This window comes from Jaculus jaculus, chromosome 12 (assembly GCF_020740685.1).
Source record: "Jaculus jaculus isolate mJacJac1 chromosome 12, mJacJac1.mat.Y.cur, whole genome shotgun sequence".
In the NCBI taxonomy this organism is placed as follows: Eukaryota; Metazoa; Chordata; class Mammalia; order Rodentia; family Dipodidae; genus Jaculus; species Jaculus jaculus.
Window position 1 is genome coordinate 32078506 of NC_059113.1, and position 25213 is coordinate 32103718.

Sequence of the window (25213 nt, forward strand, 5' to 3'; positions counted from 1 at the left end):
TGAATTTACAGCAATCCTCCTACTTTTGCCTCCTGAGTGCTGGGATCAAACACTTGTGCCACCATGCCCACTTCTTTTCTTTTTATAAAGTAATTAAAAAATATTTTATTTTTATTTATTTATTAGATATAGAGAGAAGGAGAGAGAGAGAGGTGTTCCAGGGCCTCCAGACACTGAAAATGAACCCCAGACATATGCGCCACCATGTACATCTGTCTTACTTGGGACCTGGAGAATTGAACCAGGGTCCTTAGGCTTCACAGGAATGTGCTTTAACTGCTAAGCCATCTCTCCATCCCTAAAATAATTTTTTTTTAATTTTTATTTATTTATTTGAGAGCGACAGACACAGAGAGAAAGACAGATAGAGGGAGAGAGAGAGAATGGGCGTGCCAGGGCTTCCAGCCTCTGCAAACGAACTCCAGACGCGTGCGCCCCCTTGCGCATCTGGCTAACGTGGGACCTGGGGAACCGAGCCTCGAACCGGGGTCCTTAGGCTTCACAGGCAAGCGCTTAACCGCTAAGCCATCTCTCCAGCCCCTAAAATAATTTTTAAAAAGCATTTTATTTATTTATTTGTGTGAGAGAGAGAGAAAGAGAAAGAAAGAAAGAAGAAAGAAAAGAAGAAAGAGCCCATGAGGGCCTCCTGCCACTACAAATGAACTCCAGATTCATGTACCACTTTGTACATCTAGCTTTCTGTGGGTACTAAGGAATTGAACCTGGGCTGTTAGGCTTTGCAAGCAAGAGCCTTTAACCACTGACCCATCTCTCCAGTTCTTTTCCATAATGTTTTTTTAATTAAAAAAAAATTTTAAATTTATTTGAGAGAGAGAGAAGCAGATAGAAAGAGGGAGAATGGGTGCAGCAGAGCCTCTAGCCACTGCAAACAAACACATGCTCCACCTTGTGCATCTGGCTTACATGGGTACGAGGGACTCAAACCTTGGGCTTTAGGCTTTGTAAGCAAGTGCCTTAACTGCTAAGCCATCTCTCCAGCCCTTCCAGGTTTTCTTAACCTAATCTTATCCAGTTCCATCCACATTAACAAAAGTGACAGAATTTCCTTTTTTTTTTTTTAAGGCAAACAGTATTCCATTGCACATACACATCACATTTCCTTTGTACACTCCCCGATGCTCACATAGAATAATTCCATGTCTGGACTCTGTGAATAGTGTTGCAGTGAACCTGGGTGGTGGGGAGGGGGGCGCGGGCAACTGTTAGGCTTCCTGTCCCCGGAGGCTTCAGAAGAGCTGGGAAGACGTCATGAAGTTACAATACAGGATTATGAGAGCTAATGTTGTTGATGCTCCAAAGGTGTTCACAGAGGACATTGTGTGCCAAGAGCTTGCTCTAAGAATGGGACCATGTTGGCCAGGTATAGGGGAACACACCTGTAATCCCCAGCGCTCTGGAGAGTGAGACGGGAGAATCCTGAGTTCAATGACAGCCTGGGCAACAAGCAAAGCAACCTCCCTAAACGCCCCCCCCGGGACACATAAAACTATACAAACAGCAACAAAAAATGACTGAACTCATGTCACTCTTTTATTAAATTAATTAATTAATTTGCAAGTAGAGAGAGAGAGATTGAGAGAAGAGAGAGAGAGAGAATGGGTGCTCCAGGGCCTCCAGCCACTGCAAACGAACTCCAGACGCATGTGTCCCCTTGTGCATCTGGCTTATGTGGGCCCCAGGGAATCGAACCTGGGTCCTTTGGCTTTGCAGGAAAGCGCCTTAACGCTAAGCCATCTCTCCAGCCCCCTCATGCCATCCGTACAATGACTTGTATGCCATTTTACAGAAGTGAAGATAAAGGCTCAGAGATACTGTGTATGTGAGTGGCCACCAAGATCTTGGCACCATGTGGCACAGTCCAGATTTGCAATCCAGTATCTGGTGTTCCATTCAGCCTCTTGTGTGCCTCTGTGGGTATAAGGACAAGGAAGGAAGAAAGGTATAAAAACGTGAACACCTAGAAACTGGAGCCATCACTCCCGGATAGCTTCCCACAGGAGATGACGTATCAACTGAGCCTTGAAGAAGGGACAGGCATTTCAGGTTAAGGTGGTCCACAAGAGCTATGCAGCAAGGCCAGGAGCTGGTGGGCCTCTGGCCTGGGGAACAGGCCCTGGCAATAGGCCAGGGAAGGCCTAGGAGTACCCAAGCCCAAGTCCCATGTCCAGACCAGACCAGGTTCCTATAGTGCTCGGCCCCGGGGACAGGTCACCCACCTGGGCTCTTCCAGGGGGGCGAGGAGAAGGCGCAGGCGCAGAGTGGCGCACTGCTAATTTGCATCGCCAGGTTGCGGGGAAAACCCAGGAAGTATGGCCGCAGCACTAATGAAATCTCAGGCTAATAATAAACACCCTGAGTAATGAGAAGCCCCGGCCAGAGCAGGCAGGAGGCTGGAACCAGTGGTGCAGCAGCAAGGTGAGTAGTTTGCTGTGGTGGGAAAGAGCTGAGCAGGCATCGGTGCCCTGGGGCCCTGCAGTGCCAGCTGCAGGTACATAGCTGGGGACACGGGGCTGTGGCTGTGCATCGACCGTTCTGTACAAGAGAGCTCAGTCTGGGTTCAATGTCTTGGGTGCCAGGTGAGGAGCCAAGGCCCAGGGTCAGAGGACCGTAAACCCCAGCTTCCCCCGACCCCCACTGCCCTCCTCACTCTCTTTCCCACTCTGGGTCATTTTAAAGTGAATGTGGTAGATTTTAGGTACCTCAGGGTTTAGCATAAGTGAATTCAATAAGGAAGCTCAGAACATGAGGCCTAACAGGCTGAGGCTGTCACCATAGATGGCTTCCCAGAGGAGGTGACTATTCATTCAACTGAGCCTTGAAGACAGGACAGGAGGCTCTGACCAGGCAGTGTCACTGGCTAAGGTGGTCCAGAATGAGGAAGGGCCTTGAGCTGCTCAGGGAGGCCAGGATCCAGCATAAGTCACCACGCCCTGTCCCCCTGTCGGGAGAGCTTGTGACACCATCACAGAGCGGCACTGTGCAGGGGCTCAGCTCATACCGCAGGGCCGGCGTCTCCCTCTTCATCTGGTTCAAATCTGACCCAGCACGGCCCACAGGAGACCTTGGGTATCGTGTTTCAATCTGTACCCGTTCCCCATAATAACTATTACTTTTTTGCTCTCTGTTGAAAAATCAGGCCTGTTTGTACTGCAGTGTCTCAGTCGGGGTGGGTTTAAAGATCCAACAGCTCCTGTTCTGTAATGGTCTCAGCCTGGAGTCACAGGCCAGCTGACACCTATCCCCACAGTCCAGGCTTGGAGCATGCCTTTGCTTGGACTTTGCTCTGTGTCTAGTCACTAAGTCACAGACCCACCAAGAGCTTCAAATGCATAAAGTTTCTTAGAGAGCTGGGCACGGCAGTGACTAAAGGCCACCGGGTCTTCTATAAAGTACCACGGTGCTGACGTGAGTCACGCATTGTCTTTCGCCTGAGCCAACCTGCCTGTAGCGGTTTTTCCTGGAGCAGCAGCTGCCATCTAGCTAAGCATGCCAGGAAGCTTGGTAGAGGTTTCTATGAACCATCGGCCCTGCCTGCTCTTGGGTTTCAGGGTGCAGGAGAGTCCCCGTCCTGGTCTGAACCCAGCCCATGGCCCCAGGAAGTTAGAAGAGGTGAAGTTAAGCTGGATGGGAGCAGGGTGATCTTACAGAGGCTGGCTTCCCAGCCTGGGCAGTAGCTCCCCTCACCTCCTCCTCCCAGTGAGGGAGAAACAAGACTCTCTTTTTCATTTTGTTTGCTCCTGTGGATTTGTGTGTGTGTGTGTGTGTGTGTGTGTGTGTGTGTGTGTGTGTTTTGTGTTGTATAGTATAGGCTATACATTGCTGTGCGCATGTGTGGGGAGGCCAGAGGAGAACCTTGAGTGTCCTTTTCCCTATTATGCTTCTATTTTGTTTCCTTGAGGTGGAATCTCTCACTGAACCTGGAGCTGCTGTTTTCAGTCAGAGATCAAGGGCTCTCAGTGATCCTCCTGTCTCTGCCCTTCTCAGTACTGCAGGTATGCAAGGCCACACCTAGCTTTGTTTTATATAATTTTTATTTCTTTGAGAGAGAGAGAGAGAGAAAGAAGTAGATAGAGAGAATGGCTACGCCAGGGCCTCTAGCCACTGCAAAGGAACTCCAGATGCATGTGCCCCCTTTGTGCAACTGGCTTACATGGGTCCTGAGGAATTGAACCAGGGTCCTTAGGCTTCTCAGGTAAACGCCTTAACTGCTAAGCCATGTCCCCAGCCCCACACCCAGCTGTTTATAAGCATTCTGTGGATCCAACTCAAGATGGCAAACACCCTTACCCGCTGAGCAGAGCGGTCACGAGGATTGAATCCACCAAGGCTAGGAGAGCTGCAGAAAGTCCTCCTGCACCTCCTTCCCACCCTGCAATGGCTGGCTGTGTTAACTGGGAATTGATTGGCCATAACTGCTGGAAGTGTGCAGTTCCATGTTTGTTTGTTTTTAAGGATGGTCACAGGTGTGCAGCCATCACCATAATCTAACTTTAGGACATTACAGGTCACTCTGTCAAGAAGTACTGTCAGCCGGGTATGGTGGTGCATGCCTTCGATCCCAGCACTCGGGGAGGCAGAGGTGGGAAGATCACTGAGTTCAAGGTCACCCTGAAACTACATAGTGAATTCCAGGTCAGCCTGGGATAGAGTGAGACCCTACCTGGAGCAGGGGGGGGAAAGCATTGTCATACTTCATTCCACCTCTAGCCTTAGGCCACCATTAATCTTCTGTCCATCTCTGTAGATTTGTCATTTTGGATTTCGTTTGTTTACTTGTTTGGTTTTTTGAGGTAAGGTCTCACTCTAGCCCAGGCTGACCTGGAGTTCACTAAGATGTCTCAGGGTGGCCTCGAACTCACAGCGATCCTCCTACCTCTGCCTCCCGAGTGCTGGCATTAAAGGCGTGCGCCACCCCGCCCGGCTCATGTTTGTCATTTCTTAATAAGAACATTGACAAACCTGAATTTGGATCCCCAGAACCCATGTAAAACTGGACCCTGCCCCAGGTAGGTCTATATCCCAGCACACCTAGGGCCAGAAGGAAGGGAGACAAGAGAGTAGCTTGTCACAGGCAAGCCAGTTCAACAAACGAGGGAGCAATGATAGCCCCTGCCTCAAACAAGGTGGAAGGTGAGGACTGACCTCTAAAGTTGTCTTCAGATCTCTACGCATGCGCATGGCTCATGTGCGCACACACCAACAAAGAAACCGCTCTTCCAGATATAGATAGGTATGTTTTCTGAGGTAGGATCTCGCTCTAGCCCAGGCTGACCTGGAATTCACTATGTAGTCTCTAGCTGGTTCTTGAACACACAGTGATCTTCCTACCTCTGCCTCCCAAGGTTTAGTAAAGGTGTGCGCCACCATGCCCAGCCCAGATATTTTTCCAAATTTCTTTATTTCTTTATTGGAGAGGGAGAGAGAGAGAAAAAGAAATGAATGGGCATGCCAGGGCCTCTTGCCACTGCAAATAAACTACAGATGCCTGTGCCTATTTGGTGCCTGGCTTTATGTAAGGAATTAAACCATGGGTTGCAGACTTTGCAAGCAAGTGCCTTTAACCATTGAGCCATCTCTTTAGCCCTTCTTACAGCTATTTTATTTATTTATTTATTTAATATTTCTATTTATTTATTTGCAAGCAGAGAGAGAGAGAAAATGGGTGCACCAGGGCCTCCAGCCACTGTAAACAAACTTGAGTTACATGAATCACTGTGCATTTGGTTTTACATGGATGCTGAGGAATTGAACCTGGGCCATCAGGTTTTACAAGCAAGTGCCTTTAACCACTGAATCATCTCCCCAGCCAATGCATTTTCTCTGTGTTAACTCATTGTTGGGTATTTTAGTTAATGGGAGTAGAGATATCTCTTGACTCTCTAATTCCATTTCCTTTGGACAAATGACCAGTTAGTAGGGTTGCTAGTCCAGATGCTGATTTTATTTTTTATTTATTTGTTTATCTATTTATTGGGTTTTTGAGGTAGGGTCTCACTCTAGCCCAGACTGACCTGGAATTCACTATGGAGTCTCAGGGTGGCCTTGAACTCAGGCAATCCTCCTACCTCTGCCTCCCAAGTGCTGGGATTAAAGGCATATGCCACCACATGCTGATTTTATTTTTAAATAGAACTTAGTAAAACTTCCCATACATTCCCACCAACAGCATGTGAGAGTTCCCCTTTCTTCACACCCTTGCCAAGGCTAGCTAACCCTCTTACTGGTAATGGCCAGTCTGACTGAGAAGTCGCATTGTGGTTTTCACTGATATGCAGTGATGAGCGTCTTTTCGTACACGGGCTATTTGTATGTTTTCTTTTGAGAAATGTCTGTTCAAACCTTTTGCATATTTTAATAAGATTGTTTAAGGTTTCTGACTTTGAGGCCTCTGAGATTCTTTCTATACCATTGATATTAACCCTGGCCAGGCCTTTCCCCTCCTGCAGATCATCCCTCCACTGCGTTGGTTCTGTGCTGTGCAGAGGCTTTTCAGTTGCGTGTAATCCCCTTGTCTAATTATGCTTCATTGCCTGCGTTTCTAAGGCCCTATTCAAAAAACCCTTGCCAGGACCAAAGCACGGACACATTTCCCCCTTGTTTTCTTCTAGTAGGTTTATTGTTTGGGTCTTACATGGTAGTCTTTAATGCATTTTGAATTGATTGTTATATTTGCTAAGAAATAAGGTCTCATTTTATTCTTGTGCACGTGGGGATCCTTGGGTGTTATTTATTTATTTATCACATCAATTGTTGAAGAGACTGTCCTTATGTGTGTGCTTGCCATCATTATCAAAAGTCAGGGTGTGGTGGTGCACGCCTTTAATCCCAGCCCTCAGGAGGCAGAGGTAGGAGAATTACTGTGAGTTTGAGGCCAGCCTGGAACTGTAGAATGAGTTCTAGGTCAGCATGGGCTACAGTAAGACCCTAGCTCAAAAAAAAAAAAAAAAAATCTAAACCAAAACAGAACAGCGAAGTCAGTTGAGGGGCTGGAGAGATGGCTCAGCAGTTAAGGCGCTTGTCTGCAAAGCTTAACAACCCAGGTTAGATTCCCCACTACCTGTGTAACGCCAGATGCACAAAGTGGTGCATGTAACTGGAGGTCCTTTGAAGTGGCTGGAGGCCTTGCTTGCCTATTCTCTCTTTCTGTCTATTTTCTATTTCTCTCTGCTTGCAAATACATACATACATACACACATACATACATAAGTTTAAAAGTCAGCTGTGAGCTGGATGTGGTGGCCTTTAATCCTAGTACTGAGGAAAGAAGGAAGAAAGGAAGGAAGGGAGGGAGGGAGGAAGGGAGAAAAGAAGGAAGGAAGAAAGAAAGGAAAGAAGGAAGGAAGAAAAAAAGGATGGCTGTAAGTTCAAGGCCAGCCTGGTGCTTACAGAGTGAGTTCTAGGTCTAGCCAAATCTAGCCTGGGCTAGATTGAGACACTACTTGAATTTTAAAAGAAGTCAGGGGCTGAAGAGATGGCTTAGTGATTAAGGTGCTTGCCTATGAAACCTAAGGACCCAGGTTTAATTCTCCAGGTTCCATGTAAGCCAGATGCACAAGATGGTGTATGTGTCTGGAATTCATTTGCAGTGGCTAGAAGCTCCGGCACACCCATTCTCTCTCTCTCTCTCTTTCTCCTTCTCTCCCTCTCTCTGTGTCTCAAATAAAAATAAATTTTAAAATATTTTAAAAAGTCAGTCGACTACCAATGCACAGATTTACTCCGGGGTTCTGTGTTCTGTCCACTAGCATGTGCATGTTATTATGCCAGCACCATACTGTTTTGGTTGATCCTCACTTGTAGCACATGTTGAAGCCAGGTGGTGCAATGCCTTTGTTTTATTTTCAAGATTACTTTGGCTATTCAGGGTTCTTTACAGATTTTAGGATTTTTTTCACTTCTGTGAAGAATGCCATTGGTACTTTGATGAGATTATTATTTATTTGGTTTTTTTTTTTTTTTTTTCGAAGGAGAGTCTTACCCTAGTTAAGGCCAACCAGAAACTTGCTCACTCTATAGCCCCAGGCTGGCCTTGAACTCATGGTGATCCTCCTACCTCAGTGTCTCCAGAGCTGAGACTCAAGGCATGTACCACCACACTCAGCTGATGAGACTGCTTTGAATTTGTAGATTGCATTGGGTATGAACATTGTAAGAGGATTAAAATGGGGTGTATGGAAATCCATCTTATGGCCTCTGAATGTCATTTTTAAAAATTTTTTTAGAGTGAGACAGGGCTGGAGGGATGGCTTAGCAGTTAAAGCATTTGCCTGCAAAGCTTAAGGACCCAGGTTGATTCCCCAGAACCCACGTTAGCCAGATGCACAAGGGGGCTCATGCATCTGGAGTTTGTTTACAGTGGCTAGAGGCCCTGGCATGCCCATTCATTCTCTCTGTCTCTTTCTCTGTTAAATAAATAAATAAATAATATAAACATTAAAAAGAAAGAGCCAGGTGTGGTGGCACATGCCTTTAATCCCAGTGCTCAGGAGGCAGAAGTAGGAGGATTGTCATGAGTTCAAGGCTACTCTGAGACTACACAGTTAATTCCAGGTCAGCTTGGGCCACAGTGAGACCCTACCTGGAAAAACAACAACAACAAAAAAAAACAAAAAAAAAGAGAGAAAGCGAGAAAAGAAAAGAAAAAAAGAAAGGAAGGAAGGAAGAAAGAGCGAGACAGAGAGAGAATTGGCTCTCCAGGGCCTCAGCCACTGTAATTGAATTCCAGACACTTGTGCCACCTAGTGGCCATGGGCGACCTTGCACTTGCCTCACCTTTGTGCGCCTGGCTTATGCAGGATCAGGAGAGTTGAACATGGGTCCTTAGGCTTCACAGGCAAGTGCCTTAACCACTAACCCATCTCTCCAGGACTGAATGTCATTTTTAATATCTTTCATCAGTGTTTGATAATTTTCATCAAAGAGGTCTTTTACCTCCCTGGTTATTCCTATGCAGTTTATTTTATAGGATTGCTTTCTTGATTTCTTCTTCAGCTAGCTTGCTATTAAATTATAGAAATGAACTAGGTTTAGAATGTTGACTTTATATCCTATGGTCTTAGCTGATTTCATTTATTTGTTCTAACAGTTTAGTGGAGGTGCTGTTAGCATTTCTGTGTATAAAATTAAGTAATCTGCAACAAGCATAATTTAATTTCCTCCTTTCTAGTGTGGATAGTCATTGTTTCTTTCCTTGTCTAACTGCTCTGGCTAGGACTGCCAAAACTATGTTGACTAAAAGTGGGAAGAGTGGGCACCCTTCCCTTATTTAGATCTTATATGAAAACATTCCAATTTTCCCTCCTTCCATATGATGTTAACAAGACTTGTCACACATGGACTTTATTGTGTTAAGGTGCATTCCTTCTGTACCTAATTTATAGATAGGCTTTTTTTTTTTTTTTTCCTGAGGTACGGTTTCACTCTAGCTCAGGCTGATCTGGAATTCACTATGTAGTCTCAGGGTGACCTCAAACTCATGGCGATCCTTCCACCTTTGCCTCCCAAGTGCTGGGATTAAAGGCGTGCGCCACCACGCCCGGCTAGAGAGCTTTTTAAGAGCCATAAATGGCCGGGTGTGGTGGCGCACGCCTTTAATCCCAGCACTCGGGAGGCAGAGGTAGGAGGATCGCTGAGAGTTCAAGGCCACCCTGAGACTACATAGTGAATTCCAGGTCAGCCTGAGCCAGAGTGAGACCCTACCTCAAAAAAACAAAAACAAACAAAAAAAAAAAAAGAGCCATAAATGGATGTTAAATTTTATGAAAATTTTTTTAATCTATTCAGATAATCATATGATTGACATCTTTCATTCTGCTATGCAATATGCTGTGTTTAAAATTTGCATATGTTACGTCTGGAGAGATGGCTTAACGGTTAAGGTGCTTATCCATAAAGCCTAATGACCCATGTTCAACTCTTCAGATCCCACGTTAGCCAGATGCACAAAGGTGAGGCAAGTGTGAGGTCACACATGCCCACCAGGTGGCACAAGTGTCTGGAGTTTGATTAAAATGGCTCAATGGCTGAGGCCTTAGCATGCCAATTCTCTCTCTCTCTCTAAAATAAAAAAAATTTAAAAAAAAATTTTGCATACATTGACTATCCTTGTATCTAGCACAAATTCCCCTTAAACATGGTTAGTAACTATTTTGATGTGCTATTGGATTCCGTTTGCTAGCATTTTGGGGGCTGCTATTTCTTCAAAGATTTTTCTGCCCTCTTTTCTCTCTTTCAAGAATTCCTAGAAGCATGTTTAGTATAAGGGAGTCCCTCGAGATGCTCAGGGTTTGTCCATTCCCTCTCCTCCACACTCTCTCATTTCCGTTCTGTAGGCAATACTTTCTGTTGACGTATCTTCAAGTTCACTGATCCTTTTTCTCTACCTGCTCATATTTGTTGATAACCCCTTTTAGTGAGTTTTGATTTCCTCTATTGTATTCTTTCGTTCAGAATTTCTGTTTTCTGCTTGTTTGTTTTGTTTTCAGACAAGGACTTGCCATGTTGTCCAGTTTGGATCCCAATTTGAGATACTTTTATCTCTGCCTCCCCAGTCCTGGGGTTATTAGACTCACGTCACCATGTCCAGCTGGTTTCTGTTTTTAAAACAGCCTTTTTTTTTTTTTTGGTTTTTCAAGGTAGGGTCTCAGCCGGGCGTGGTGGCGCACGCCTTTAATCCCAGCCTTCGGGAGGCAGAGTTAGGAGGATTGCCATGAGTTCAAGGCCACCCTGAGATGACAGAGTTAATTCCAGGTTAGCCTGGAGCAGAGTGAGACCCTACCTCGAAAAACCAAAATAATTAAATAAATAAATAAATAAAAGGCAGGGTCTCACTCTGGCTCAGGCTGACCTGGAATTCACTATGTAGTCTCAGGGTGGCCTCGAACTCACAGCGATCCTCCTATCTCTGCCTCCCAAATGCTAGGATCAAAGGCTTGCACCACCACGCTGGGCCCAATATTCCTGTATTTGAGAGCAAAGGCTGTATTGCTCATTCTGGCTCCACCTGGTTACACCAGGAATGGCGCAGCTGTCCCCCACTTGCTGCTTTCTTGGGACTAGGGACAGGGAATGGTAGCCACCCTGATGTTACAGGCTGTTAGTCACCACAGTTTTATGAAATCTGCCAGCCTCCTCAAGCTGAACAGCTCTAGAGTCCAATATGGGTCTAGTAGCATCTGCCGGCTCCATAGCTGTTTAGTAGGAATGACAGGTTCCTTTCTTCCACTTTAGTCCCCCTCATATCCCAGCATCGACTTGGATCTCATTTAATTTAAAGGCTAGTGTCTCCCACATCACTGGTTGACCTTTGTAACCCCTGAAATGATCTCACAATTCCCTACTTGGGAAAAGGTCTTCAATTACATCTTTCAAGCCTTCCTACCTATTGTTTTAAATTCTTTAATCTTGTGTTCTAGGAATAATATTCTTTAAAAAATAGTGCACTGGGCGGGGAGGGGAGGGGCTAGTGGTGTTTCCTATTCCTTTGGAGTTGAACATAGGCAGTTAGGAATCAAGTGGAGCCCTGGACTGCTCATATCCCTGGGTTTCCCTTGCCTGCATCCTACAGGTGTAGTAGGGAACCATTTGAAAGAGGAAACTGAATTATTGCCTTTAAAAAAATGACTGTAGGGAGCCGGGCGTGGTGGCGCACGCCTTTAATCCCAGCACTCGGGAGGCAGAGGTAGGAGGATCGCCGTGATTTTGAGGCCACCCTGAGACTCCATAGTGAATTCCAGGTCAGCCTGAGCCAAAGAGAGAGAGAGAGAGAGATTGTAGGGGCCGAGGAGATTGCTCGATGGTTAAGGGCACTTGCTTGCAAAGCCTCGTGGCCTGCCTTCAGTTCCCCAGTACCCATGTAAAGACGGATGCTCAAAGTGGTGCATGTGTCTGGAGTTCATTTGCAGTGGCAAGAGGCCGTGCTGTGCCCATTCTTACTCTCTGTATGTGTCCCTGCCCTCCAAATATATATATTTGGTTTTTCAAGGTAGGGTCTCACTCTAGCCCAGGCTGACCTGGAATTCACTATGTAGTACCAGGCTGGACTTGAACTCACAACGATCCTCCTACCTCTGCCTCCTCAGTGTTGGGATTAAAGGTGTGTGCCACCATGCCCCACTAAAATATTGTTTAATGACTGTAAACATTTCTTTTGGTATAGTGTGTATAAGAGCCCCTTTTTTGTCTTCAGAAAGTTTTGGAGAATGAGCCTGTAATTTTGTTGTTGTTGTTTGTTTTTTTGTTTTTCAAGGTTGAGTTTCATTAGCTCAGGCTGATCTGGAATTTACTATGTAGTCTCGGGGTAGCCTTGAACTCACAGCAATCCTCCTACCTCTGCCTCCCGAGTGCTGGGATTAAAGGCACATGCCACCACTCCCGGCTTTTGTTTAGCTTTTAAAATGACTTGCTTTGTTTGAAAAAGAGGGTACTATGCTAATTAGCACATGTTCTTGGAAAGTCAGATGGAAAAATTCTAGAAAAAAAAAAAAGTGCACTGTTGTAGCTCAAGAATGCAGCATGTTCCCGTGCTTGTGGATGTCAGCTCTATGTGGGTGCTTTCCTCTGCTTCCAGCACGGGCTCTGCGGGCGCCCGCTGCGGGACCCGGGCGCTTGCTCCTCTCTGGCTTGCAGGCCCCAGTTCTCCTTCGTGTGGGGCTTGGTGCCCGCTGTTAGGCAACCTGGGTCCTGGTCCACTGCAGCTGATTTCAAGTCCTGACTGCACTGGCCACATAGATGCTTTCTTCAGTCTGATTGGCTTAGACCTGGCCAGGTTTTTGAGAATGTCCCACTGACTTTGCCTGTCAGCACACTGCTCAGGTAGACAGAGGCTGGGAAAGGAGCAGCCATGGAGCCAGCCATCCTGCAGGAAGATTCGAGAAGGTCCTGTTTCCCCTCCGCCTAGAAAGATTCCCAACCTTATGCTTGGTGGCCGACAAGTGACCTGCTTGAGGATAGAGATGTGGCTGCGGTCAAGCCCTTTGTGTATAAGTTTCTACCTCACTGTCTTTGGCACTCACACTTCCTGCTGACCCCCCCACTGCTGGGCATATATGGGGCCCAACTTGAAAACGTCTTGCGGCCCCACAATGGGAGGTGTGACTCTGCAGTTGGGTCTTTCCAGGCCTGCTGTCATCCAGGGTGTCGCTGCCTTCGGTCCCCACGGCCGCCACCTCTTTCTGTCTTGGAGGAAGAAAGGATTTCACTATCAGCTGGGGCCTCTCAAGACGGCCAGTTCAACAGGAAGCACGGGGTTTTGCTCAGCTTACTTTCGTTAAAGAATAAACAAACACCCTGAAAAACAATTTAGAGAAGTTGTGGGGGAGCAAATGCTGTGACGTCCCATAAAACAAGGTGGCCACGGAATGGAGCGTCACAGCAGCGAACATGTCACCTCAGAGATTCGGATCACGTGGGCAACAGACCTGGCATAGATGGGTTCAAACTGAGCCACGGTCCAGGGTCAGAACATTCGCCGCCCTGGATAGGAGGTGGCCCCGGGCGGTCGCCTTGGCGCACGAAGTGATCTTTGTCTCTGTGTGAACTGCAATGACATGGCTTATACACAGGTAACACTTATCAAATGCTATGTAAGACATGTGAGCTTTTATGCACATCACCACGATGTTTCTTGCTGAGAAAGGGAAGGTGCTTGATATTGACTGAGTGCCTGCTGAAGATTCAGCACTGACAGGTCTGCTTTTTAAAAAATTATTATTAATTATGTACACGGTGTGTATACAATCATGTTGGTTCCATCGTTTGCCTCCTCTCTGTCCTCCCCCCTCCGCAGGGACCCTGCTTGTTGGGGAATGTGGGCCGTGCACTGTGGCATTAGCCATCAGTTATGGGCAAGAGGCAGTGTCTCTGTGCATAATATAGATCTGCTTTTTAAAAAAATATTTTATTTGGCCAGGTGTGGTGGCACACGCCTTTAATCCCAGCACTTGGGAGGCAGAGGTAGGAGGATCTCCGTGAGTTTGAAGCCACCCTGAGAATACAGAGTAAATTCCAGGTCAGCCTGGGCTAGAGCAAGATACTACCTCAAAAAGAATTTATTTGTATTTATTTATTTGAGAGAAAGAAAGAGAACATGGCATGCCAGGGCTTCTAGCCACTGCAAACAAACTCCAGACGCATGCACCACTTTGTGCATCTGGCTTACGGGAGTCCTGGGGAATCAAACCTGAGTCCTTTGTCTTCGCAGGCAAGCACCTTAACCTCTAAGCCATCCCTGCAGCTCATTTAATGAGCACCTACTATGTCCTAAGCACTAAGTAGGTCCTGAGGTCCCAGCACTGGACAAAAATTTAGTTTATTTATTTTATTTGAGAGTGACAGACAGAAAGAGGCAGAGAGAGAGAGAGAGAGAGAGAGAGAGAGAGAGAGAATGGCCACGCCAGAGCCTCCAACCACAGCAAACGAACTCCAGACGCGTGCGCCCCCTTGTGCTTCTGGCTAATGTGGGTCCTGGGGAATCGAGCCTCGATCTGGGATCCTTAGGCTTCACAGGCAAGCACTTAACCACTAAGCCATCTCTCCAGCTCACAGACAAAAATTTAGGATCAGGCCTTGCTACATGATGCCCATGGTTAGTGTAGGTGACAGTGGAAAATGGCCCCTTTCAAAAGGAAAGTGACCACAGGGAGAAAGGAGGGGCATGGTAATGGGGTTTCAACAGAGATCTCAAGGATGGGTAGGGAGGAACCAGCAAAGAGGCAGGAGGGGAAGAAGAGTATTTGATACAAAGCTCCTGCAGGAGAGAGAGGCCTGGCACACGTGGACAGAGACCAGGGCCAAGCAGAGTGCAGCTGATATGGAGAAACGGAAGGGTCCACAAAACAGCCATTTTACAGATGGGAAAGTTGAGGCCCGGAGTCATCAGGTCGCAATCTCAGGTGGTCCAGAGAGCACAGCTGGGGTTGGAAGGCAGCTTTCTCCAGCTGCCTTCTGCCCGCTGAGACCCAGAATGTCTCTGAGTCGTCAGTGTTCTGGTTGGCCTCCAGCTGTCCTAACGCTCCACCTCTTAGCTCCACAGGCTGGTGACCAGAGGCGGCTATGGCACCCTGCCCCAGAGAGCAGTACTGGGACGTCCTGGTGAACACCTGTGTCTCCTGCAAGTTGACCTGCGGCCAGCGGAGCCAGCGCACCTGTGCGGCCTTCTGTAGTAAGTTCTGGGGCCTTCCTTTTCCTTTTTCTTTCTTTGTTTTTTTTTTTTTTTTTTTTTAATGGGTGTACCAGGGCCTCCAGCCACTGTACATAAACTCCAGACACATGCGTCACCTTGTGCATCGGGCTTACATGGGTTCTGAGGAGTCGAACCTGGGTCCTTAGGTTTCACAGGCAAACACCTTAACCACTAAGCCATCTCTATGAGTTTTTGTGAGGAGTGAGAAAATTCCATGCCCCATGCCCCAGTTTATATGCTAGGAGCCATGGAGGTGAGGGGAGTCAGGAAGGCACTAAATAGGACACAAGCCCATACTAAGTGGTCTTAAGGGTCCTTGGCCACAAGGAGGCTGGTCTGTCTTCTCTATTTGGCTTTGGTTGGGGGCAGCAGGGCCTCTAAAAGTGACAACATCTATCTTTTAACAATTATACAAGTGGCAGGTTCTTAAAATAGTCCAGTATGGGCTGGAGAGATGGCTTAGCGGTTAAGCGCTTGCCTGTTAAGCCTAAGGACCCCGGTTCGAGGCTTGGTTCCCCAGGTCCCACGTTAGCCAGATGCACAAGGGGGCGCACGCGTCTGGAGTTCGTTTGCAGAGGCTGGAAGCCCTGGAGCGCCCATTCTCTCTCTCTCCCCCTATCTGTCTTTCTCTCTGTGTCTGTTGCTCTCAAATAAACAAATAAAAAATTTAAAAAAAATAGTCCAGTAATCAGGGCAAATATAATTTTCCCTGACTGTCTTAAAATATCTGTGTCTGGGCTGGAGAGATGGCTTAGCGGTTAAGCGCTTGCCTGTGAAGCCAAGGACCCCGGTTCGAGGCTCGGTTCCCCAGGTCCCACGTTAGCCAGATGCACAAGGGGGCGCACGCGTCTGGAGTTCGTTTGCAGAGGCTGGAAGCCCTGGCGCGCCCATTCTCTCTCTCTCCCTCTATCTGTCTTTCTCTCTGTGTCTGTCGCTCTCAAATAAAATAAAAATAAAAATAAAAAAATATATATCTGTGGCTGCGGGGCATGGTGGCGCACGCCTTTAATCCCAGCACTCGGGAGGCAGAGGTAGGAGGATCGCCGTGAGCTCGAGGCCACCCTGAGACTACATAGTGAATTCCAGGTCAGCCTGGGCTAGAGTGAGACCCTACCTTGAAAAAAAAAAAAAATATATATATATATATATGTGTGTGTGTGTGTGTGTGTGTGTGTGTGTCTTCTTTTTTTATTTTTATTTATTTATTTATTTGACAGAGAAAGAGGGAGGAGGAGAGAGAATGGGTGCTCCAGGGCGTCCAGCCGCTGCAAACAAACTCCAGATGCTAGCACCCCCTTGTGCATCTGGCTAGCGTGGGTCCTAGGGTATTGAAGCTGGGTCCTTTGGCTTTGCAGGCAAACGCCTTAACCGCTAAGCCATTCCTGCTGCCCTTACTCGTCTTCTTTTATAACTTGTTCTTTTTCCTTGCTAGAACTGACCACAATTTGCTATCGCGTCCTCTCACATGTATCTGCTTCACCTTCTGAACGGCTAGACTGGCCGCCCCGAGTCTAGTAGTGTCTGACACATCGTGAGTCCTTTGAGACATCCACACAGCGAAGTCCAGCTAGGCCGAGTGACCTAGTCAAGACCACACAGCTTAAAAGTAGAAATGTCAGGGCTGGAGAGAAGGTTTAAAGTTAAGGTGCTTGCCTGTGAAGCCTTGGGACCCAGGTTTGATTCCCCAGTACCCATGTAAGCCAGATGCACAGGGCGAAGCACACATCTGGAATTCATTTGCAGTGGCTGGAGGCCCTGGTATGCCCATTCTCTCTCTCTCTGCCTCTTTCTCGCCATCTCTTTCTCAAATAAATATATAAATAAATGGGGTTGGAGAGATGGCTTAGCAGTAAAGGCACATGCCTGAGAAGCCTAAGGACCCAGGATCGATTCTCCAGGTCCCATGTAAGCCAGATGCACAAGGTGGTGCATGCATCTGGAGTTCATTTGCAGTGGCTGGAGGCCCTGGTGTGCCCATTCTCACTCTCTCTCTCTTTCCTTCCTTCTCTCTGTCTCTAATAAATAAATAAAACTCTTTAAAATAAATAAAAAAATATTAATTAACAAAGAAACATAGGCGATTTTTTTACTATTTTTAAGTAGAAATGGCAGTTTCAGATCCAGGGCTGACTCTACCTCTGGCTGATGGGACTTATTCTTGGAAGCATCCTTGGAGTTAGGGTGTTGAGCAGTCATGGGGTACAGAGGTGGATGGTGGGAAGAGCACCCTGGGAGAGGGACTGGCACGTACAAAGACCAGGGAATGCTGAGGACTGAGGCGAGGTGGGGTAAGCGGGCAGGCAGTGAGTGGGCAGGATCTGGGTTTCTCGGGCACCACTTGCTTCAGCCACATTGCTGGTGCCTGTGCAGAGGAGACCCCGGGACAGAACCAGAGAACAGCACTGTTGGGTTGTGTCCTAGTCTAGAGGAAGTCCCTGCAGAGCCTGAAAAAGATGCTCGGCCCCATCAGGGCCACCTGGGTCTTCCCTGAGGGTCCCAGCTCCGGGCCTTTTCTTTCTGGCATCAAGGATGCCAGGGTGCCTGTGAGCATCACAAAGGTGCCTGAGGATCCCATCCCATGGAGGTGGGCAGAGGTACCCATGGCCTGCTGGTGCCAGAGCAGGAGTGTCCCCTAGTCAAGTAGCAGAACACTTGCTTATTAGCTACAAGGCTTTGTTTTCCATCCCTAGCCCCTCAAAATGAATGAATGAAATGAATATATAAGAAATTGATGGGCTGGGCGTGGTGGCGCACGCCTTTAATCCCAGCACTCGGGAGGCAGAGGTAAGAGGATCCTGGTTCGACTCTCCAGAACCCATGTAAGCCAGATGCACATAGTGGTGCATGTATCTGGAGTTCATTTGCAGTGGCTAGAGGCCCTGGTGTGCCCATTCTCTCTCTCATCTTAAATAAATAAATAAAATATTTTTTAAAAAGAAACTTACTTTGTGGAAGTAAAAATATTCTGAGGCTTGTCCAGAAGAATCTACTTTACCCAATAGATCTCTCTCTTCTCTCCCTTCCCTTCTCCTCCCCTCCCCTCCCCTCCCCTTCTCTTTTTTCTCCTTCCTTCCTTCTTTTCTTTCCCTTCTCCTTTCCTTCCTTCTTTCCCGTGCCGTGGATGAACACAGGGTATCTGTCATGCTAGGCAAGTGCTTACCTCTGGGCCCACATCCCTGCCTGCATCTGATTTCTTTGATCACCTCAAAGCTGGTCCCCACATTCCCCAGGAGAGGAAGTGGCCCCTAGGGACTTGGCTTCTCCTTCTTGGTGGCTTCCTGTGTAGGTTGCTGTGATTCTCATTTGCCTCCAAGACAGGAGAAATAAATGCTCCCATTGGGAACTTTCCCTTCTCCCTCCCTTCCAGCTCCCACCCGCAACTTTCCAAAGAAGATTCCCACTTTTCTCCTCCATTCCTTTTTATAACTTGAAGTGAGTTTCTCCTTCATGGAGTTTGAAAATGCAAATAAAGATCTTATAAGACAATGTAATAATCTAGATAACAATCATAAAGGTATATAGAAGATCTTTATTAGTTCGGAAACCAAGAAATGTGCTTTTAAAGGATCTATAAGTCAAAGAAGTAATAAAAAATAAAAATATATTTAGCCAGGTATGGTGGTGCAGAAGACCAGAATTATCTTGGTCTTCAAGGTTCTGTCCTAGCTTCATTATGCACATTTTAAAATATAGTATTTCTGACCGGGTGTGGTGACCCTTTAATCCCAGTACTCAAGAGGCAGAGGTAGAAGGATTGCCATGAGTTCAAGGCCATCCTGAGACTGCATAGTGAAATTCAGGTCAGCCTGGGCCAGAGTGAGATCCTACCTTGAAAAAACAAAAACAAATAAATAAAAATTTTGGGGCTGGAGAGATGGCTTAGTGGTTAAGTTCTTGCCTGTGAAGCCTAAGGACCCCGGTTCGAGGCTCAATTCCCCAGGTCCCACGTTAGCCAGATGCACAAGGGGGCGCACGCGTCTGGAGTTCGTTTGCAGAGGCTGAAAGCCCTGGCATGCCCATTCTCTCTCTCTCCCTCTCTCTGTCTTTCTCTCTGTGTCTGTCGCTCTCAAATAAATAAATAATTAATTAAAAAAAATTTGGACTAGACATAGGAAATACTTTTCTTTCTTTCTTTCTTTTGGTTTTTCGAGGTAGGGTCTCATTCTGGCCCAGGCTGACCTGAAAAATCACTCTGTAGTCTCAGGGTGGCCTTGAACTCATGGCAATCCTCCTACCTCTGCCTCCCGAGTGCTGGGATTAAAGGGCCACCACGCCCGGTCAAAAATACTATATTTTAAAATGTGCATAATGAAGCTAGGACAGCACCTTGAAGACCAAGATAATTCTGGGATTGTTGTCTGAGAGCTGAACTGTGGAATTTAAAAATATATATATTTTATTTATTTATTTGAGAGAGAGAAATAGGCAGGGGGAGGCAGAGAGAAAGAGAGAGAGAGGGAAAGAATGGGTGCACCAGGGCCTCCAGCCACTGCAAATGTACTCCAGATGCATGTGCCCCTTGTGCATCTGGCTTGCATGGGTCCTAGGAAATAGAACCTGGGTCCTTTGGCTTTGCAGGCAAGCGCCTTAACTGCTAAGCCATCTCCCCATCAAGTTGTGAGGCTTTAAAAAATATATGTACTTTTATTTATTTGAGAGAGACAGAGTATGGGTGCTCCAGGTTCTACAGCCACTGCAAATGAACTCCAGACACATGCATCTGGCTTACTTGGGTACCAGGAGATTGAACCTGGGTCCTTTCCACACAAGCTCTTTAACTGCTAAGCCATCACTCCAGTCCGTTGGTTTTGTTTGTTCATTGTTCTTGTTTTTTAGAATATTTTATTTATTTATTTATTTGAGAGACAGAGGAAGAGGCAGAGGCAGAGAGAGAGAGAGAGAGAGAGAGAGACAGACAGACAATGGGTATGCCAGGGCCTCCAGTTATTGCAAACAAACTTCAGACACATATGCCGCCTTGTGCATCTGGCTTACATGAGTCCTGGGGAATCAAACCAAGGTCCTTAGGCTTTGCAGGCAAATGCCTTAACCGCTAAGCCATCTCTTCAGGCCCTGGTTTTTTTTTTTTTACTTTGATGTGCTTTGAGGTCAGAATGAGAGTTTCTACAGGCCTGTATCACCAAGTAGCATCACTCATTTCTGTCTCCCAGAGTCCCTCAGTTGCCGCAAGGAGCCAGGCAAGTACTATGACCACCTCCTGAGAGACTGCATCAGCTGCATCTCCACTTGCGGGCAGCACCCTCAGCAGTGCGCATCCTTCTGTGAGAACAAGCTCAGAGGCCCTGCGAACCTCCCACCCGAGCTCCAGAGACCGCGGGCTCGGGAGGCGGAAGCTAGGTTGGATAACTTGGGAAAGTACCAGCGGCCAGAGCACAGGGGCTCAGAGGCAGGTCCAGGTAAGTCACCTGAGGTCAGCTCACATGGTGTCCGTGGGTCAGGATGGGTCGGAAGCCAGGTACCAGGCGGAGATAAGAAAAGTCTATGGTTTAGGAAACCTGCAGCCCAGGCAAATAGCCAGAAGTCAAGGGTCTCATTCCAGGACAGTAGAATGCTTTAGAAAAGAGTTCCAGAAGTCTGTGAGAAGAAGGAAGCAGAAGAAAGGACCTGACTGAGAGCCAGTCTTGTGAAGGAGGCAGCGTGGTCTGTTCATTCCTCACATTGACACATACTAGACACAGGGGACCATGTCATGTTTTGATGTCTTTTTATGGTTTTTCGAGGTAGGGTCTCATTCTGGCCCAGGCTGACCTGAATTTCACTATGTAGTCTCAGGGTGGCCTTGAACTCACGGCAATCCTCCTACCTCTGCCTCCTAAACGCTGGGATTAAAGGGCCACCACACCCAATCAGAAATACTATATTTTAAAATGTGCATAATGAAGCTAGGACAGAACCTTGAAGACCAAGATAATTCTGGGATTGTGTGTACAGAGTATCTGCCGCTCAAACCAGGATGGGCAACATTTATCATTTCTTTCTGTTTGGTTTTTCGAGGGAGGGTCTCACTCTTGCCCAGGCTGACATAGAATTCACGCTGTATTCTCAAGGTGGCCTTGACCTCACGGCAATCCTCCTACCTCTGCCTCCCAAGTTCTGGGAGTAAAGGCATGCGCTACAATGCCCAGCTTCATTTATCATTTCTTTGTGGTGAAAATGCTCAAAAATCCTTTCTTCTAACTTTTTTGTTGTTGTTGTTGTTGTTTGGCTTTTCAATGTAGGGTCTCACTCTAGCCCAGGCTGACCTGGAATTCACTCTAGATTCTCAAGGTGGCCTTGACCTCATGGCAATCCTCCTACCTCTGCCTTGGGATTAAAGGTGTGTGCCACCACACCTGGCTTTTTTTTTTTTTTTTTTTTTAATGAGAGAGAGAGAGAATTGGTGAGCCATGGCCTCTGGTCATTGCAGTCGAGCTCCAGATGCATGAGCCACCTTGTGCACATGTGGGATTTGGCTCTTGCGTCACCTTGTATGACTGGCTTACATAAGATCTGGAGAATCAAACATGGGCCCTTTGGCTTCGCAGGCAAATGCCTTGACAGCTAAGCCATCTCTCCATCCCCGCCCTGCCCTGTCCCCAGAGGTTTTCTAGCCTCTCAAAGATATGTGGAATTTTATTATTTTTTATTATTATTTTATTATATTATTTCCATCCAAGGTCATCTTCTGACACTAGACACCTGAGCATATTCCTTCTGTGCTACTGGCCTTAGTGCCCATTGGCCCACCTGTCACCACCTGACCAGGTTTGAGGAACCCAAGCAACAGGTGGCGGCAGGCCCCGTATCAGGAGCCCTAGGCCACCACGTGCTTCCCATGCCCTTGCATTCCAGTAGAGGCAGTGGGGAGGGAAAGGAAGTCCTTGGACTTGGAGGAAGAGTCCTGTTGAGCTGGACAACCTGAGCGAGAGGTGTTAGAGACAACCAGCTGATCATCCCAGCAAACGTGAGCTGAGCCCTCACTCGTGGCTGACAGACAGGATGGAGTGAAGGCCGTGGGACAAGGCAATCATCTGAGGTGGCCTTTGAGCTGCTTGTGCGATCTATGGGAGTTGACCAGCCTGAGCTCCCGGGGATGGGGGCTGATTGGTTTCTTTCCTTTGTTATGACTTTCTTTACGGTGACATCATTTCCATGAGGCCCTGTCTCAATGCCAGGACACCAAAGGTGAGGCTAGTGTGCCCTGGGAACGAAGGTTGCCTTTGGTCCTGTCACTGAGCTGTTGCTGCAGAACAAACTGTCCCCAGCTCCATGGTTCAGGATTCCTCCAGAGCAGGGTTGCTGGGGTCAGCTGGGGCAGGATGGCATGGGGTGGCTGCTCCACATCTCTTTCATCCTCTTGCAACCAGTGGATGGCCAGGTCTCTCTCTCTCCTGATGATGGCAGGAAGGTAAGGGACAGAAACACACGTGGCCTCTTCCCCAGGTTGAGAGTTGAGTTATATCACCACAGCTGTGGTGCAAAGCCACCAGATTCAGGGACTCGGTGGGAGAAGTACCCAGTGTCTGTCACCATGGTGAGTCTGTGGCCAGTTTTAGTCTAGTGTGGTCTCTTGAGACAGCGTTACAGATGCCTGGTGGTGGGCGTGCGGTGGGCATGGATGCAGAGCTCTGCAGAACCATCCCATACACTCGCATTTGCTGGCACGTCTGAGGCCTCCTACCACCGAGATCCCAGCAGCTGCTAGAGAGCTAATTCTCTTAGGGCCAACCTTCCCCACTGGAGAGATAGTATGACTAAGCCTTGGCATTTGGGGTGACTCTAAGGGTCACAAGCTGAGCACATGGCTGAACTGGGATTGAACCCAGTCTGAGGGTCCCAACATTTGTCCACACTGCAGATCCAGGCCACAGTCACACAGGCCATATTCCCACAGCTGTAATCCCCTGACAAGACTCTGAGGAACTGTGTGGAATCATTTTTTTTTCCTTTGAATTAAAAAAATGTTTTATTGCCGGGTGTGATGGCGCACGCCTTTAATCCCAGCACCCAGGAGGCAGAGGTAGGAGGATCGCCATGAGTTCGAGGCCACCCTGAGACTACATAGTGAATTCCAGGTCAGCCTGGGCCAGAGTGAGACCCTGCCTCGAAACCCCCTCCCCCCAAAAGTTTTATTTATTTACTTGAGAGGGAGAAGGAGAATGTGGGTGCATCAGGGCCTGTTGCCACTGCAAACATACCCAGGTGCATGTACCACTTGTGCATCTGGCTTTGCATGCATACCGGGGAGTTGAACCTGGGTTGTCAGGCTTTACAAGCATGTACCTTTAACTGCTGAGCCATCTGTCCAGCCCCTTTTTACCCTTTTTTTTTTTTTTTTTTTAAGGAAGGGTCTTACTATGCCCCAGGCTGACCTGGAACTCACTCTGTAGTCTCAGGCTGGCCTTGGATTCATAGTAATCCTCCTACCTCTGCTGCCCAAGTACTGGGATTAATGGTGTGCCCCATCACACCCAGCTCCTTTATAAGCTTTTTGTTGTTGTTGTTCAAGGTAGGGTCTCACTCTAGCTCAGGATGATCTGAAATTCACTCTGTAGTCTCAGGGTGGCCTTGAACTCATGGCAGTCCTCCTACCTCTGCCTCCCGAGTGCTGGGATTAAAGGCGTGCACCACCACACCTGGCTTTCTTTTTTAAACTTTTTATTGACAACCTCCATACTTAGAAACAATATACTATGATAATAATCCCCTCTTGTCATCTAACCTTTTTCCCTTCCAAATCCTCTGTCCAGCTGAGTCCCTTCTTCTTTCCAGCCAGTCTCTTTTCTGTCATCATTCTTTCCTCCTATTATGCAGGTCTTGTTTAGGTAGCTTCAGCCACTGTGAGACTATGAATATCAAGGCCACCTTGTGTCTGGAAGACAGCACTGTAAGCAGCTCTCCCCTTTGAGCTCTTACATGATTCTTTCTGCCATCTCTTCAGCAACGGTCCCTGAACCTTGGAGAGTGTGACAGAGATGTCTCACTCAGGGCTGAACGCTCCACTGTCCCTTCTTCTCAGCACTTTTGTGAGTTCTGAGTCATCTCAGAGGTCACCACCCTCTGCAAAGAGAAGCTTCTCTAACCAATAATGAAGAGTAGCATTAACATATGGGCATAAACCTAAGTGTTTAGAGGGCAATCTGGTGGGCACACTATATCCATTTAGCCAGACAATGGTAGTCACTATGTGGAATCTTGGAGACACATATAGGAACCCCAGCACATGTGGGGGTGTGGGTAGGGGACATGTTGGGAGCATGGCTGTCCTCACTGCAGCATTGGCTGCCCAGTGGGCCATGTGCAGTCTCTCAGGAGTGCAGTGGCTCAGGGGCCACTGCCCTTCACCTCTCCAGTGACCTAGGGCTCCCCTGATACCTCATGTGCCAGTGGGACAGGAGCTAGGCTTGGTGTGAATTGCAGAAGGCGTGGGGTCACATGCATAGGGGAGGGACTAAATATGGCAAGAGCAAAGGATGCTGTGGGACAAAGCTACTGCACACACCCGAAGGGCTGATCTATCCTGAAATACAACCCACCTCCACTCCCCCCAGCCGCCCCAGGCCCCACCTCACTTCCTGTTTCTCACAGAAGCCGCATGGAGCCATCATTGACATTGCTTCACATGACCCAGCTATTTAGGGCAGCAAGAGCAAGGCAGGCCCTGTCCATGACATCAGGCTCCCAGAGGGCCAGACAATGGATAGGACTTAGGCAACAGATGAATTAACCTCAGTGCCTGGTGGCACAGTATCCAGCTAGGCTAGATGGTGCGTTGGTTACCTTCTCAATGCTGGGACAAAATACCTCACAAAACCACTCACACTGGGTTGGAGAGATAGCCTAGTGGTTATGGTGCTTGCCTACAAAGCCAAAGGACCCAGGTTCGCTTCCCCAGGACCCATGTAAGCAATTATGCACAAGGTGGTGGCTGTTGCAGTGAGGTTCACATTGCTGGCAGAAAACAGCTGGCCAAGAACAGCTTATTTTGGCTTACAGACTACAGGGGAAGTT

General features: G+C 47.6%; 1 protein-coding gene across 1 annotated transcript in view; it reads left to right on the forward strand.

The window, feature by feature from the left end:
- The first annotated feature begins 2314 nt into the window (after nt 1-2314).
- The window catches only part of Tnfrsf13b (TNF receptor superfamily member 13B), a 28610-nt gene continuing 5711 nt past the window's right edge, over nt 2315-25213 (forward strand). The window contains exons 1-3 of the mRNA XM_045130580.1: nt 2315-2436; nt 15045-15181; nt 20374-20619. Coding sequence (XP_044986515.1) covers nt 15073-15181; nt 20374-20619 — 355 coding nt within the window. The 5' untranslated portion in view covers nt 2315-2436; nt 15045-15072. The remainder of the gene's footprint in view (nt 2437-15044; nt 15182-20373; nt 20620-25213) is intronic.